Source organism: Mytilus trossulus, chromosome 7 (genome assembly GCF_036588685.1).
Source record: "Mytilus trossulus isolate FHL-02 chromosome 7, PNRI_Mtr1.1.1.hap1, whole genome shotgun sequence".
In the NCBI taxonomy this organism is placed as follows: domain Eukaryota; kingdom Metazoa; phylum Mollusca; class Bivalvia; order Mytilida; family Mytilidae; genus Mytilus; species Mytilus trossulus.
In genome coordinates, this window is record NC_086379.1 from 82,975,895 (window position 1) to 82,989,274 (window position 13,380).

Sequence of the window (13,380 nt, forward strand, 5' to 3'; positions counted from 1 at the left end):
TAAACAGGATTTTTCTCAATATTGCAAAAATTAAAATCACATTTGAGTCTAAAATGACAAAATCGCAATAATAAATGCATGCATTTCTGAATTTATGGTAACTGTATTTATAGAGTGTGGGTTCCTTGCAATGTCTTCATGTCAGACCGGTATATTTCTCAAAAACTGTAACCAATATGTGAACTATGTTTGGTGTATTGAATGATGTAGTATGTCTGTTTTGCAGTGTTTATCTGACATCCAACTCATTTTAGCAGTTTATTTGTCAAACTTATGTTTTCATGGTTTGATCAGTTTCTTGTTAACTTTAAGCAATAGTTCAACTAAATTGGATGTATGTAATGATTTTAAAAAGTCTGTCTGTCTTGGTTTATCTGACCTTGACCTTATTTTAATGGAGTACTGATAGAGTTTAACTTTATGTGATACTTGTATTCAAATTATATCTTTAGAATTATACTGTGGATTCATTTATTTTCGTGGGTTGAGAAAAACTTGCATTTTTGTGGATATTTGATTTCATGGTTTTCAAATAGTTTGCATGTAATCATATAGCAAATTGTTTTTTTGTTGAACATTTGAATTGGTGGTTTCCCTGTACCCATGAAAATTGAAATCCAAAGGATAATAATTAATCCACATTATCAAAATAAATTAAATAATAGATAGTAAAGCAGGCAAAACATTCCAGCTTGTACACTTGTTTATAATTTTACTTGTGAATATGTTCAGAATGTTTAGTTCAACAAACTCTATGCAGGGTTTGTTGTGTTGTACCTTTAGTCTATCTTTGTATTTCTTCATTTTGTGCAGCAGTGATAACAGGTAAGATTTAAGCATCAGTTTCCTCAATTTTTCTTAGATCAAATTAAAACCTGGACCTTCAATTCTGCATATCCGGAAGTTTGTGTGAAGGCAAGTTATGATACAGTTTCAATTTTAATTGATCTTAATTACCCAACCACTTCATACAATTGTGAAGATATAAAAAAGAAGATGTGGTATGATTGCCAATGAGACAACTATCCACAAAAAAACAAAATTACACAAACATTAACAATTATAGGTCACCGTACAGCCTTCAACAATGAGCAAAGCCCATACCGCACTCTAGTTGAACTTTCTTACAGTTTTAAGAAATTATTTGTCAAAGATGTGACCTTTGATGCTGGTAATTGTCAAGGTGAACCAAGCCTACCATAGAAGAGGAATTAGGTTTTTCAGCCTGGGTATCCACCTACAAGTATATCTATCCTGTATCAGAATAAAGTTTGGGTTTAAAAAATGTCAAACATTTTTTTTTTATTGGTACACAAATTCATTATTTTAAATAAGTTATTTTTAAATAATACCCCAAAATAAGCTTTGACCCATTTTTTGTAGATCACTGAACATGAAACTGTGTGTGACAGCAGTGAATTTTTGTTAATAACTAAATCATTAAGAAATAAAGGCAAATTTACTATAAACACAACTAATATTAAAATGGGTGAACTGTATTAAAAAGAAATAGCATGTTTCAGAATTCATTGATTTTATTGCACTATTGTCATCACATAAAATTACTTAATAAACTCAAATATATAATAACAATATGTACATAAAGAATTGAAACATAACAAAGCAAAAAAGATGCATAAACAAAATTGTAACTAAGAAAAACTTCACTGCAATGAAATGATTTTAAATATCATGAATTTTTAAAACATACCTATTATTTAAGAAAACATGTTTTTTAAAGGGTATTAATTAGTCAATGCAAGGAGTTGTATAAATTTAATATCAAAATGATTGTCAGCATATACCATCATGATAAACTCCACTAAATGCATGTTCCAACACAACTGTTTTGTATGAGGGACAGTCCTGAGATTTATCATTGAAAGTAGTCTCACCAGGTATCTTTATTTCATACCTAAACAACACTCAAGAAGACAATGCAACCAGAAGTAAGTGATTTTTTAAAAGAATTGTATCTCTCATTTCAAAAATATGTTCTTTACATGATGTTAGTCCATGAAATATTTTTTCTTTACAACTAAGAACAGAAGTCATCTTAAGGTCAAGGAACAGTAAATGGGCTATGTCGCAGATTTTGCTAAAAATTTGCATACAACCTTGGCTCGTTGAACTTCAACTGAAAATCGAAAAAATAATACATTTATCTCTTTTATTATCTGAAAAATTGCAGATTGATTTCTTTTAATATGGGTGAATATTTGTATAGAAAGCACATAAAATCTGCGAAAAACCTTCTAAAATTTGTCTTAAAATCGCCAAATCTCTCATTCTACTCCATAGATTTTTCTTAAAAAACTATATATTGTTGACACATACATTTCTGTTTTAATGATATAAAATTATTATAGGGTCACCAAATTCGTTTTTTGTCTAATAATCAATTTGATATCTTGTTGGCAGTGAAAAAACGTCAAAAAACAACGTTTTACGGCCTGCAACGCGATAACGTTACAATTATTTCGACGTTTTGTTGGATTTTTTCACAAAGAACGCAACTTTGAATAATGTATACCGTAAAAATGAAGTCGGTGACCCTATCTTTATTTTGCATCATTATAACGGGAATTTATCTATTAACAACATATAGTTTTTTAAGAAAAATCTATGGAGTAGAATTAGAGATTTGGCGATTTTAAGACAAATTTTAGAAGGGTTTTCGCTGATTTTATGTGCTTTCTGTACAAATGTTCACCCATTTTGTAAGAATTCAAACAGTAATATTTCAAATGATTATTGAGATAAATACATTATTTTTTCGATTTTCAGTTGAAGTTCATCGAGCCAGAGTTGTATGTCAAATTTTACTGAAATCTGTGACATAGCCCATTTACTGTCACTTGACCTTAAATGTAACATCAGTAAAAATGGTGATTATACAAATAAAGTATAAATGCAAGACAAGAAAAAAAGGGTGTAACAAAATAGACAAAATTGTTTTTTACTTATACATGGTATTAATTGTTAATTGCCAGTCTAAGTGAGAATCAGGCAATTTTTTTTTTTTTTAAAAGATGGCTGAAATAACACCCACGGATCTATTAAACCGCCCCAATTTTTTAAGGAAACATTTATCCTGAGGTCTATCATTTCTGTGTGTCTGGTAATTTGAGAAATCTCTAGATAACTTTTACTCAGAATGAGATCAATTTACAGAGTAAGCTCCCCTTAATTGTAACCAAATTAAAAATGTATATCTTGAATTACCAGAACAGGAAAGGGAAATATATGCTATTTGTGCACCATTGTACATTTTAAAAGAACTAATGTCAACTTTAGTGGGTTTTTATTTGTCAAGTTTTCACCACTGCCTGACTCCTAGGCAGATTGGCACATTAAAAGCTATAGACAAAAAAATGTACATCACCAATCTTAGGTGTTGTAAAAATCTTGTAACCTGAGATCATACAGTGCTAATGGTGGGGATGGAATGTTATGAGGTGTGTGTACTGGAATGCTGAATAATAAATATTACTTAAAATATAACATAGTTAATCCTAAGGCAATGTACTGTAAATTAAGATATTATTGCAATGCTTTTGTTATTGCAAAAATGTGACAAGGTCTTAATAGAAATTATTTAAAATTTCATTACTAGTTTGTTTTATAAGTATTAAATAGTTTTGTCTTGATATCGCAAAAATTCAAATCACATTTTAGTTTAAAAAGACAAAATTGACATTATAAATGAATGCAATAATTTCTGAATTTACAGTACATTCAATAAATATTTGGCAAGTATATTATGGATTTCATTTACAACAAAACAAATATTACAATCAGGAGGATCTAGTATCAGAAATATTCCCAGTTCTTAGCATACCAAGACAGTATATGAGTATGATTTTTCATGGCAGAACGTTTAGGACTTTCATCTTCAAACACGTTATCACTACTATCACTGTTAGTGTGCCGAGTATCAAATCCTGACGCTTGTTTGACAATGTCACGGAAACCTGTTCCTATGGTGATAATACCAGGAACACTGTCTTCCTCCTCGGCATCGTGTAACGGTAGAATTATACGGAAATCTTCACTACCATGACAACGGAACACTGTGTATGGTCCTACCTGTAGATTCTCAGCATCTGCTACAATCAGACATCCCCATGTCGTACCCATGTAAAGGTACTTATCTATGACCTTCATAGAGGTGATTTGGTAGTTCCTTGCTGAAAAATATATGAAAAAATTATAAAAACCAGATCCACAAAAGCCTCAATCTACAAAATTTTAAAGTTTCAAGAACAAGAAACTAATAAAAAATTGAAAAATATCTTAAAAATTAAATTTTTAATTGTACATTCCTTCAGAATAAACGGATTCTAAAGTCAACTTGATATTTCTATTGAAGAAATGAACTAAGGCTTGGGATGAGATGAATACCTTCATAAACATGAGTAGAGACATGACTTGCTTCAGAATTAGGTACAACATGTGAATCAAACTTCCCATCTATCATCAATGTCTCTGCATTCCACTTGTATATAACAGTACCTGAAATCAAAATAATGAAAACACCTTTTATTAGTTTGCAAGCAGAATTTTGGTATACTCTTTTAAATTAGTTCACAATTTTACTAGATTAAGATGGACTTTATTTTTCTCCACTAAAAAACAAATTTCACACACTGAGTAGGAAGATTGGGTCTGAAAGTTAACATTTAATACATTGCTTAACAAAAATATAAGCTCATATAAGGTTTATAACCAACAAAATAACCCTTTTTCTGATTTTCATCACATACCTGGATAAATATAAGCCCATACAGAGTTATCTAACTTGCTAGAGACCTCCAGGAACTGACATTGAATTGTGGGTATACCAACATTTGATGTTTCTAGGTACTGTTCACCGTTAGTCTCCAAATCTATCACTAAGATCTTCCCATAAGATTGTCCTAACCATAAGCTGTTCCTAAAAAAAGAAAAAGAAAAATCATTTACTATGAATTCATTAATATTGTTGGATACTGATTTTCGTGAATTTCTTGGGTACTGTAGAACCACAAATTCAAATGTTCAAAGAATTACAATTTTTCTAAAGGGGTGTATGCAGACTTTGCCATCGATATTAAATATGCATGTAAATTGGTATCCACGAATATGAATGAATCCACAGTACTACAAAAAGATTTAAACATAATGGTTGAGTCTTCCAGGAAGGAGAAGTGCTTCACCTGCAGTCTCCAAATAATATAGACAGAAACAGGCAAAGCAATGTTTTAGTAACCCCAAACCAGGTGCTCCGCAGGGCACAGCTTTATACGACCGCAAAGGTTGAAACCCTGAACAGTTGGGGCAAGTTTGGACAAAACATTCAAGCTTGATACAGCTCTAAATTTGGATAATGATCAAATTTTTGACATTAATTGGGTTTCTTACACAAAACAAATGTCAAGATCTTACAGATCTATTGCACAATATTGTGCAATAAAAGATTTCCTCTTCAAACTTTCCAAAATTTGAAATTTGAGAAATTTGGGAGAAAAAAAATTGAAAACTACTACCTCACCCCTTTTTTTGCAATTAGTCCTAAACCTGACATTTCTTTATACATAATTTAAAAGTAGTGTTAGGGAGGTAAATCTGAACATACCCAACATGTTTTTGAATTACCTCCCTTACACCTCCCTTACACTGCTTTTTAAATGTCTTAATTGTCCATTAACCAGAAAAACCTAGTGTTTCCCCTTTTTTTGCCCCTAATTACAGAGACATAACTCCCCAAAGTCAATACATTCTATCCCTTCTTGGTATGGAAACTTGTGGTATAATTTCAGAGAGATTCATACACTTAAAACACAAGTTATTGTTTGAAAACTACAAAAATGCTTACTTTGGGCCCCCTTTTTGGCCCCTAATTCCTAAACAATTGGGACCATAACCTCCAAAATCAATGCTTACTATCCCCTAATGGTATGAAAACTTGTGGTATAATTTCAAAGAGATTCATACACTTAAACACAAGTTATTGTTTGAAAACTACAAAAATGCTTATTTTGAGCCCCCTTTTTGGTCCCTAATTCCAAAACTATTGGGACCATTACCCCAAAAATCAAGCCAAACTTCTTAAATGGCATTAAACCTGCTGGTAATAATTTATGAAGATCCATTCACTAAAACTAAAGTTATTTTCCGGAAACTAAATGTGTTTTCAGACGACGATGCAGACATGATAGCATTATACGACGCAAATTTTTTTTTGCAGTCGTATAAAAATAACACAGACCAGATAAAATATATTTCATAATAAGAAATAAGGTAATCAACACAGCTTCTAACAAAAAAAAAAGTAACCTTCAAAACCACTGACAAACTTGCTTTTTTTTAAAACTTAACCTTAAAAGACAGTAAAATTAAGTACCCATGAAAAACAGCACAGAAACACCTTCCATTGACAGTAAGTTCTTTATGTTCTACCCCACTTCCTGTCAGTAGACCTAGACTGTCCTTACTATCAGAGGTATGAATGGTGTTAGATATAGTATATACATCTAGGATGTCCGTAGCTTTCTTCCCTGTGTCACGCTTCACAACAATCTTCACATCAAATGTTAACTTCCTGTGACCTAATACCTGTATTCTGGTGTCTGGTGGTGTTAGTCTAAAGTCCCACACACACTCGTAAGATGAAGTACTGCAATATAGAAAAGATATAATTAAATAACATACATAATGTATGAAGATAAACCATTAGATATATACTTGTATAGTACTTTAAGAATCTCTTAATTTAATGATTTTTTAAAGGATTTACTAAGACTTTATATTGGTGTTTAAATGATCAGATTATAGGATTGAGGTTATGTCAAGTTTACCCCTGTCAGATGCAGTGACAGTGATCAACAGATATTATCATTCTATTATAGTAAAGACTTAGGAATGCTTTAATCTTCTTGTAGGTTTTCTAACTCATCATGAAAACTTTACAGCTAATGATAAGATGAAGATTGATTGATTGATTGTTGGTTGCTTAACGTCCAGTGGCAAATATTTCATGCATATTCAGGAGATAAGATGAAGAACAGCAACAAAAGAGCTGTCCACTGATAAATCAGCTAATTTCATCAGATTGTTGAATAAGATGATATTCTAACCCTGGATCATCGTATTGCCTTGTTTGTCTACACACCACACACATATGTAGGAGACCCACTAATTAGAGGTACAGTACACCTACCTGTAAACACAGACAGAGCCTTGTTTGTCTACACACCACACATGTGTAGGGGACACACTAATTAAAGGTTATGTACACCTACCTGTAAACACAGACAGAGCCTTGTTTGTCTACACACCACACATGTGTAGGGGACACACTAGTTAAAGGTTATGTACACCTACCTGTAAAAACAGACAGAGCCGTGTTTGTCTACACACCACACATGTGTAGGGGACACACTAATTAAAGGTTATGTACACCTACCTGTAAACACAGACAGAGCCTTGTTTGTCTACACACCACACATGTGTAGGGGACACACTAGTTAAAGGTTATGTACACCTACCTGTAAACACAGACAGAGCCTTGTTTGTCTACACACCACACATGTGTAGGGGACACACTAGTTAAAGGTTATGTACACCTACCTGTAAACACAGACAGAGCCTTGTTTGTCTACACACCACACATGTGTAGGGGACACACTAGTTAAAGGTTATGTACACCTACCTGTAAAAACAGACAGAGCCGTGTTTGTCTACACACCACACATGTGTAGGGGACACACTAGTTAAAGGTTATGTACACCTACCTGTAAACACAGACAGAGCCTTGTTTGTCTACACACCACACATGTGTAGGGGACACACTAGTTAAAGGTTATGTACACCTACCTGTAAACACAGACAGAGCCGTGTTTGTCTACACACCACACATATGTAGGAGACACACTAATTAGAGGTACAGTACACCTACCTGTAAACACAGACAGAGCCTTGTTTGTCTACACACCACACATGTGTAGGGGACACACTAATTAAAGGTTATGTACACCTACCTGTAAACACAGACAGAGCCTTGTTTGTCTACACACCACACATGTGTAGGGGACACACTAATTAAAGGTTATGTACACCTACCTGTAAAAACAGACAGAGCCGTGTTTGTCTACACACCACACATGTGTAGGGGACACACTAGTTAAAGGTTATGTACACCTACCTGTAAACACAGACAGAGCCTTGTTTGTCTACACACCACACATGTGTAGGGGACACACTAGTTAAAGGTTATGTACACCTACCTGTAAACACAGACAGAGCCGTGTTTGTCTACACACCACACATATGTAGGAGACACACTAATTAGAGGTACAGTACACCTACCTGTAAACACAGACAGAGCCTTGTTTGTCTACACACCACACATGTGTAGGGGACACACTAATTAAAGGTTATGTACACCTACCTGTAAACACAGACAGAGCCTTGTTTGTCTACACACCACACATGTGTAGGGGACACACTAATTAAAGGTTATGTACACCTACCTGTAAAAACAGACAGAGCCGTGTTTGTCTACACACCACACATGTGTAGGGGACACACTAATTATAGGTTATGTACACCTACCTGTAAACACAGACAGAGCCTTGTTTGTCTACACACCACACATGTGTAGGGGACACACTAATTATAGGTTATGTACACCTACCTGTAAAAACAGACAGAGCCGTGTTTGTCTACACACCACACATGTGTAGGGGACACACTAGTTAAAGGTTATGTACACCTACCTGTAAACACAGACAGAGCCGTGTTTGTCTACACACCACACATATGTAGGAGACACACTAATTAAAGGTTATGTACACCTACCTGTAAACACAGACAGAGCCTTGTTTGTCTACACACCACACATGTGTAGGGGACACACTAGTTAAAGGTTATGTACACCTACCTGTAAACACAGACAGAGCCTTGTTTGTCTACACACCACACATGTGTAGGGGACACACTAATTAAAGGTTATGTACACCTACCTGTAAACACAGACAGAGCCTTGTTTGTCTACACACCACACATGTGTAGGGGACACACTAATTAAAGGTTATGTACACCTACCTGTAAAAACAGACAGAGCCGTGTTTGTCTACACACCACACATGTGTAGGGGACACACTAGTTAAAGGTTATGTACACCTACCTGTAAACACAGACAGAGCCTTGTTTGTCTACACACCACACATGTGTAGGGAACACACTAATTATAGGTTATGTACACCTACCTGTAAAAACAGACAGAGCCGTGTTTGTCTACACACCACACATGTGTAGGGGACACACTAGTTAAAGGTTATGTACACCTACCTGTAAACACAGACAGAGCCGTGTTTGTCTACACACCACACATGTGTAGGGGACACACTAATTATAGGTTATGTACACCTACCTGTAAAAACAGACAGAGCCGTGTTTGTCTACACACCACACATGTGTAGGGGACACACTAGTTAAAGGTTATGTACACCTACCTGTAAACACAGACAGAGCCGTGTTTGTCTACACACCACACATATGTAGGAGACACACTAATTAGAGGTACAGTACACCTACCTGTAAACACAGACAGAGCCGTGTTTGTCTACACACCACACATGTGTAGGGGACACACTAATTAAAGGTTATGTACACCTACCTATAAACACAGACAGAGCCTTGTTTGTCTACACACCACACATGTGTAGGAGACACACTAATTAAAGCTTCTATAGGATATCCTGGTTCATATTTGATTGTCTACAAAATAGAAACATATGCATCCTATAAACACTAATAGTTTCATCTTCTGTATTTTCATGTGATAAGATTATGATGTAAAGTGTATTGTCCTATTAAAACAAAGATATTAACCATTTAATTAAGAAAACAAATTAATTGATTGATACTTTTTGGTATTTGACACTATCTCAACACTATTGGCTGTTTGCCGGCAGCTTTTTTATTGTTGGAGGAAATAGGAGTGCAGAGAAATAAACACCCAACTTTGAGTCAAATGAAGAAGCCATCTGAGGGGGTAAGTGATTTTTTAGTGCCAAATATAGGTTTTTTTTACTGGCCAATTGAATTCATACACTTTTATGTGTTAATAAAAAATTCCAATTTTAAGCAATAGTTTTGTCACAGCAATATCTGTTTAAAATGTCACAATAGAAACCACATGTATTTTAATGTGATATGCACTTTTTTTAGGCATAATACTTTTCTGTGTTTGAAATATTATTGTAATACAAAATATATATGTAATTGTATACTTTTGAAATGCTAAAATAGAACATGAAAGTCCATATGAAACAAGTAGATTCATGTTTTTAAAGGAATAAGCAATATTTGCCTCAGCTGTATGCTTTTACCCAAACAAGGGCTTTAGTCTTACATAAAAATGGTCAAAGACAAAGCCCTATAAATGCCTAGCAGAAATCCTGTGGTCTTATATGTTCATTTTCATTCTTTTGCAGCAACTTTTGACCATGACCTTAACCTTGATTTATTCAAACACTGTTTTCTGTCTTCAAGCTTTTATTGATTTTTGGATCTTTACCTTAATTATTTATTGTTTTTTTGTCTGACCCATTTCTTTATTAATGTTTCTTTCTTCATGTTTTTTTATATTTTACCTTATTTGATGTACACCTCAGTCTGGAATCAAATGAAAAGATCTCAATTCTGGACGTAAACTGAGACGGATCTGTACTCAACCATAAATCCGTTGTCAAGGGAACCATGTCATCTGTATAAAAATTGATAATCATGCATAATAAAATTGAGAATGTAAATGTGTATATGTAATAGTAGAACCATGAAACAAATGTAACAAATGATCCATTCGATCAGAGGATTGTCACTTTTTACAATATAAGTGCAATTGTGTGGAAATTCTGTGACAGATTTCCAACATTAGTTTAAAAAACACACACACACACACTAGAACATTACATGTACTCTAAACTCTACATACCAGAATGAAAGAACACTTACATGGTTGAATTGTATTTTCAATACTCCTATTGTAGTCTATCAAAAATAAAGGGAATGAATGTACAAAGAATTAGACTAACTAATTTTAGAATATACACATACACTAGATTTTTATTACTTTTTGTCATATTCTTAACTTTTTCTTTCCTTAAATCTGATTTTCTTCCAGACTTATACCTTGAACATTATGCATTTGGTGTTTTCTTTTTCTGCAGTTTCTAAAGAATGTGGAAAATTATTGTAATCGTAATAAAACAAGTATTATATGGTGTTGAAAAGTTGTCAATATCACTACTTTAAAACAGAATCTGCACAAGATTAAATATTCATTAAACTACTATAATCAAGTGCTTTGTTGTTGGGTTTAAGATCTTTTTAAAAATGTTTTATAACAAAAACTGCTATGAAAACCATTAAGATTTTACAAAATTAATCTAATTCATATAACGTTAGATGTATTCACTTTCTTATCAAAAATAAAAATACACCACAAGTTTAGTTTGTTTTCTGTAAACACAGCATATTGCAGGTGGCAGCACCTTGTGTCATGTGACTAACCTATATCATCTTCCTCAACTGTATCAGAAACAACCACAGAACATCCATTCAGTATGCCAACACTAGAGTTCAAAGACACAGCATCAGCCAGGTGACAAAACTGGTGACTAGCAGATATCTGACAAATCTGTTCTGCTGTTGGTCGATTCTCTGGGTCATGTGACCAGCTTACACACATCAGATCCAGAAAATGGGAGGGGTATTGTTTTTCCTGTATATGAAATGAAAAGTACAGTAATTGTTTGTTAATCTGAAAATTAAAAAATTGGGCATACATCTAAAATTAATCTAAAATCTAAAAATCATTGACCTTATATATTGGATAAGCTTACCTTAGGAGTAATATGTGGACGACCTTGCTGACAGATATACAACGATGGATTGGTAACATCCTCTAATGGGTTCTTACAGGTTATCAACTCATACAAAAACATCCCAAAAGAAAATATGTCGACCTGAAATTAAAAACATCAAACATAAATAATTCTCATTTTTTTGTAATTTATATATGTAATATCTGTATTAAAAGATCATCTAGCAGCTTTTAATCATTTGCATTTCAGTTTTTTATTTCCTCTTGACCATTTGTTTATTTGTTCAAACAATTGTGTCTACTAGCCATCATTGAAACATTTAGAATTGAAGATTTGAAAGTGACTGATCCTAAACATACTATTTTCAGTTTTTACCAATGAACCAGCAACTATAAAAGAATAAGGTTTATCTTAATTTTTCAAAACAGAAAAATATTTACTTTTTCTGTATATGTACTGGTACCCCCATGTTGCAGTATTTCTGGTGCAATAAATGGAGGAGTACCACCAAATCCTTTAGTACCAGTACTCATGACTGACCTACTGATACCATAGTCGGCCATTTTGACAGTGACTGGTTCCATGATATCATCAATAGTATCAGCAGACGGCATATCCCATATAAGGACATTGTCAGACTTTAAATCTCTATATATGATCTTCTCAGAATGTAAATAGGACAGGGCATCTGCTACCTGTAAAATTATATAGAATTTAAATAAAAAGACATCAATGTTGAACCAATTTATCAGCAGCTCAAACAGACTAAAAGTTCAATCCTATCATCTGAATGTATTTCTTCTTCTTACCAACAATTATTCATACAATTTATAGGGTTTTCTACACTTAAATATCAAGTAAAATATCAGCTGAGTGTCACAATGTAAATATAAAAAAATATAAAAAAGATATGGTATGGATGCCAATGAGACAATCCTCCATTCAAGTCACAATGTATAAACAAACATTTTTGCATAGAGCACGCAGATTGAAAAGGTGTCTAGTGATGTAGGCAAAGTAAAGGACAATAATACATTTTTACAATATATGAGATATTGTTTTATGTACCACTTTTATCCTCTAGATCTATATAATAATTTCTCACCTGGATGACTATTTGTTTAATTGTAAACACTGATAGTCTTGCATTGATCTTATTCCTCATGTCCAGTTCATTCCTCAGTGATCCTTTAGGAGCCAGACTCAGGACCAGAGCTAGAGGCTGTCGTGCTGAGAGACCTAACAATGGTACAATGTGATCATGTCTGATGCTCCGTAAGATAGATACTTCCTGTCGGGCTGTCAGGTAAGCTGATACAGCCATTTCTAAGTAAAGCTGGTGTTGATCTGGTCGAGGCTGTTACAAAAATGTAAATGTATTAACTTTCAGCTCTCTAATCTAGCAAGCATGAAATAATTATTCATATGTGTACATTTAAAAAGTGCATTCAAGTGAAAAATAAAATATGAAGTAACACACTTGTAAAATACTATAATAATGAGTGTG

The 13,380-nt window shown here is 33.6% G+C and overlaps 1 protein-coding gene across 3 annotated transcripts in view; it reads right to left on the reverse strand.

Annotated features, from left to right (window-relative positions):
* Nucleotides 1-2,735: 2,735 nt before the first annotated feature.
* LOC134726008 (leucine-rich repeat serine/threonine-protein kinase 1-like) overlaps nt 2,736-13,380 on the reverse strand; it is a 40,558-nt gene continuing 29,913 nt past the window's right edge. For 2 of the 3 annotated variants that reach the window (XM_063590361.1, XM_063590362.1), the window contains 10 exons: nt 12,979-13,230; nt 12,314-12,568; nt 11,892-12,014; nt 11,560-11,770; nt 10,641-10,753; nt 9,662-9,762; nt 6,386-6,658; nt 4,767-4,936; nt 4,405-4,515; nt 2,737-4,190 (listed from right to left, as the gene is read on the reverse strand). In XM_063590361.1, the coding sequence (XP_063446431.1) occupies nt 3,814-4,190; nt 4,405-4,515; nt 4,767-4,936; nt 6,386-6,658; nt 9,662-9,762; nt 10,641-10,753; nt 11,560-11,770; nt 11,892-12,014; nt 12,314-12,568; nt 12,979-13,230 (1,986 nt within the window). In that variant the 3' untranslated portion in view covers nt 2,737-3,813. Of the gene's footprint in view, nt 4,191-4,404; nt 4,516-4,766; nt 4,937-6,385; nt 6,659-9,661; nt 9,763-10,640; nt 10,754-11,559; nt 11,771-11,891; nt 12,015-12,313; nt 12,569-12,978; nt 13,231-13,380 lie in introns of all 3 variants that reach the window. The other variant, XM_063590360.1, reaches the window with a different exon arrangement.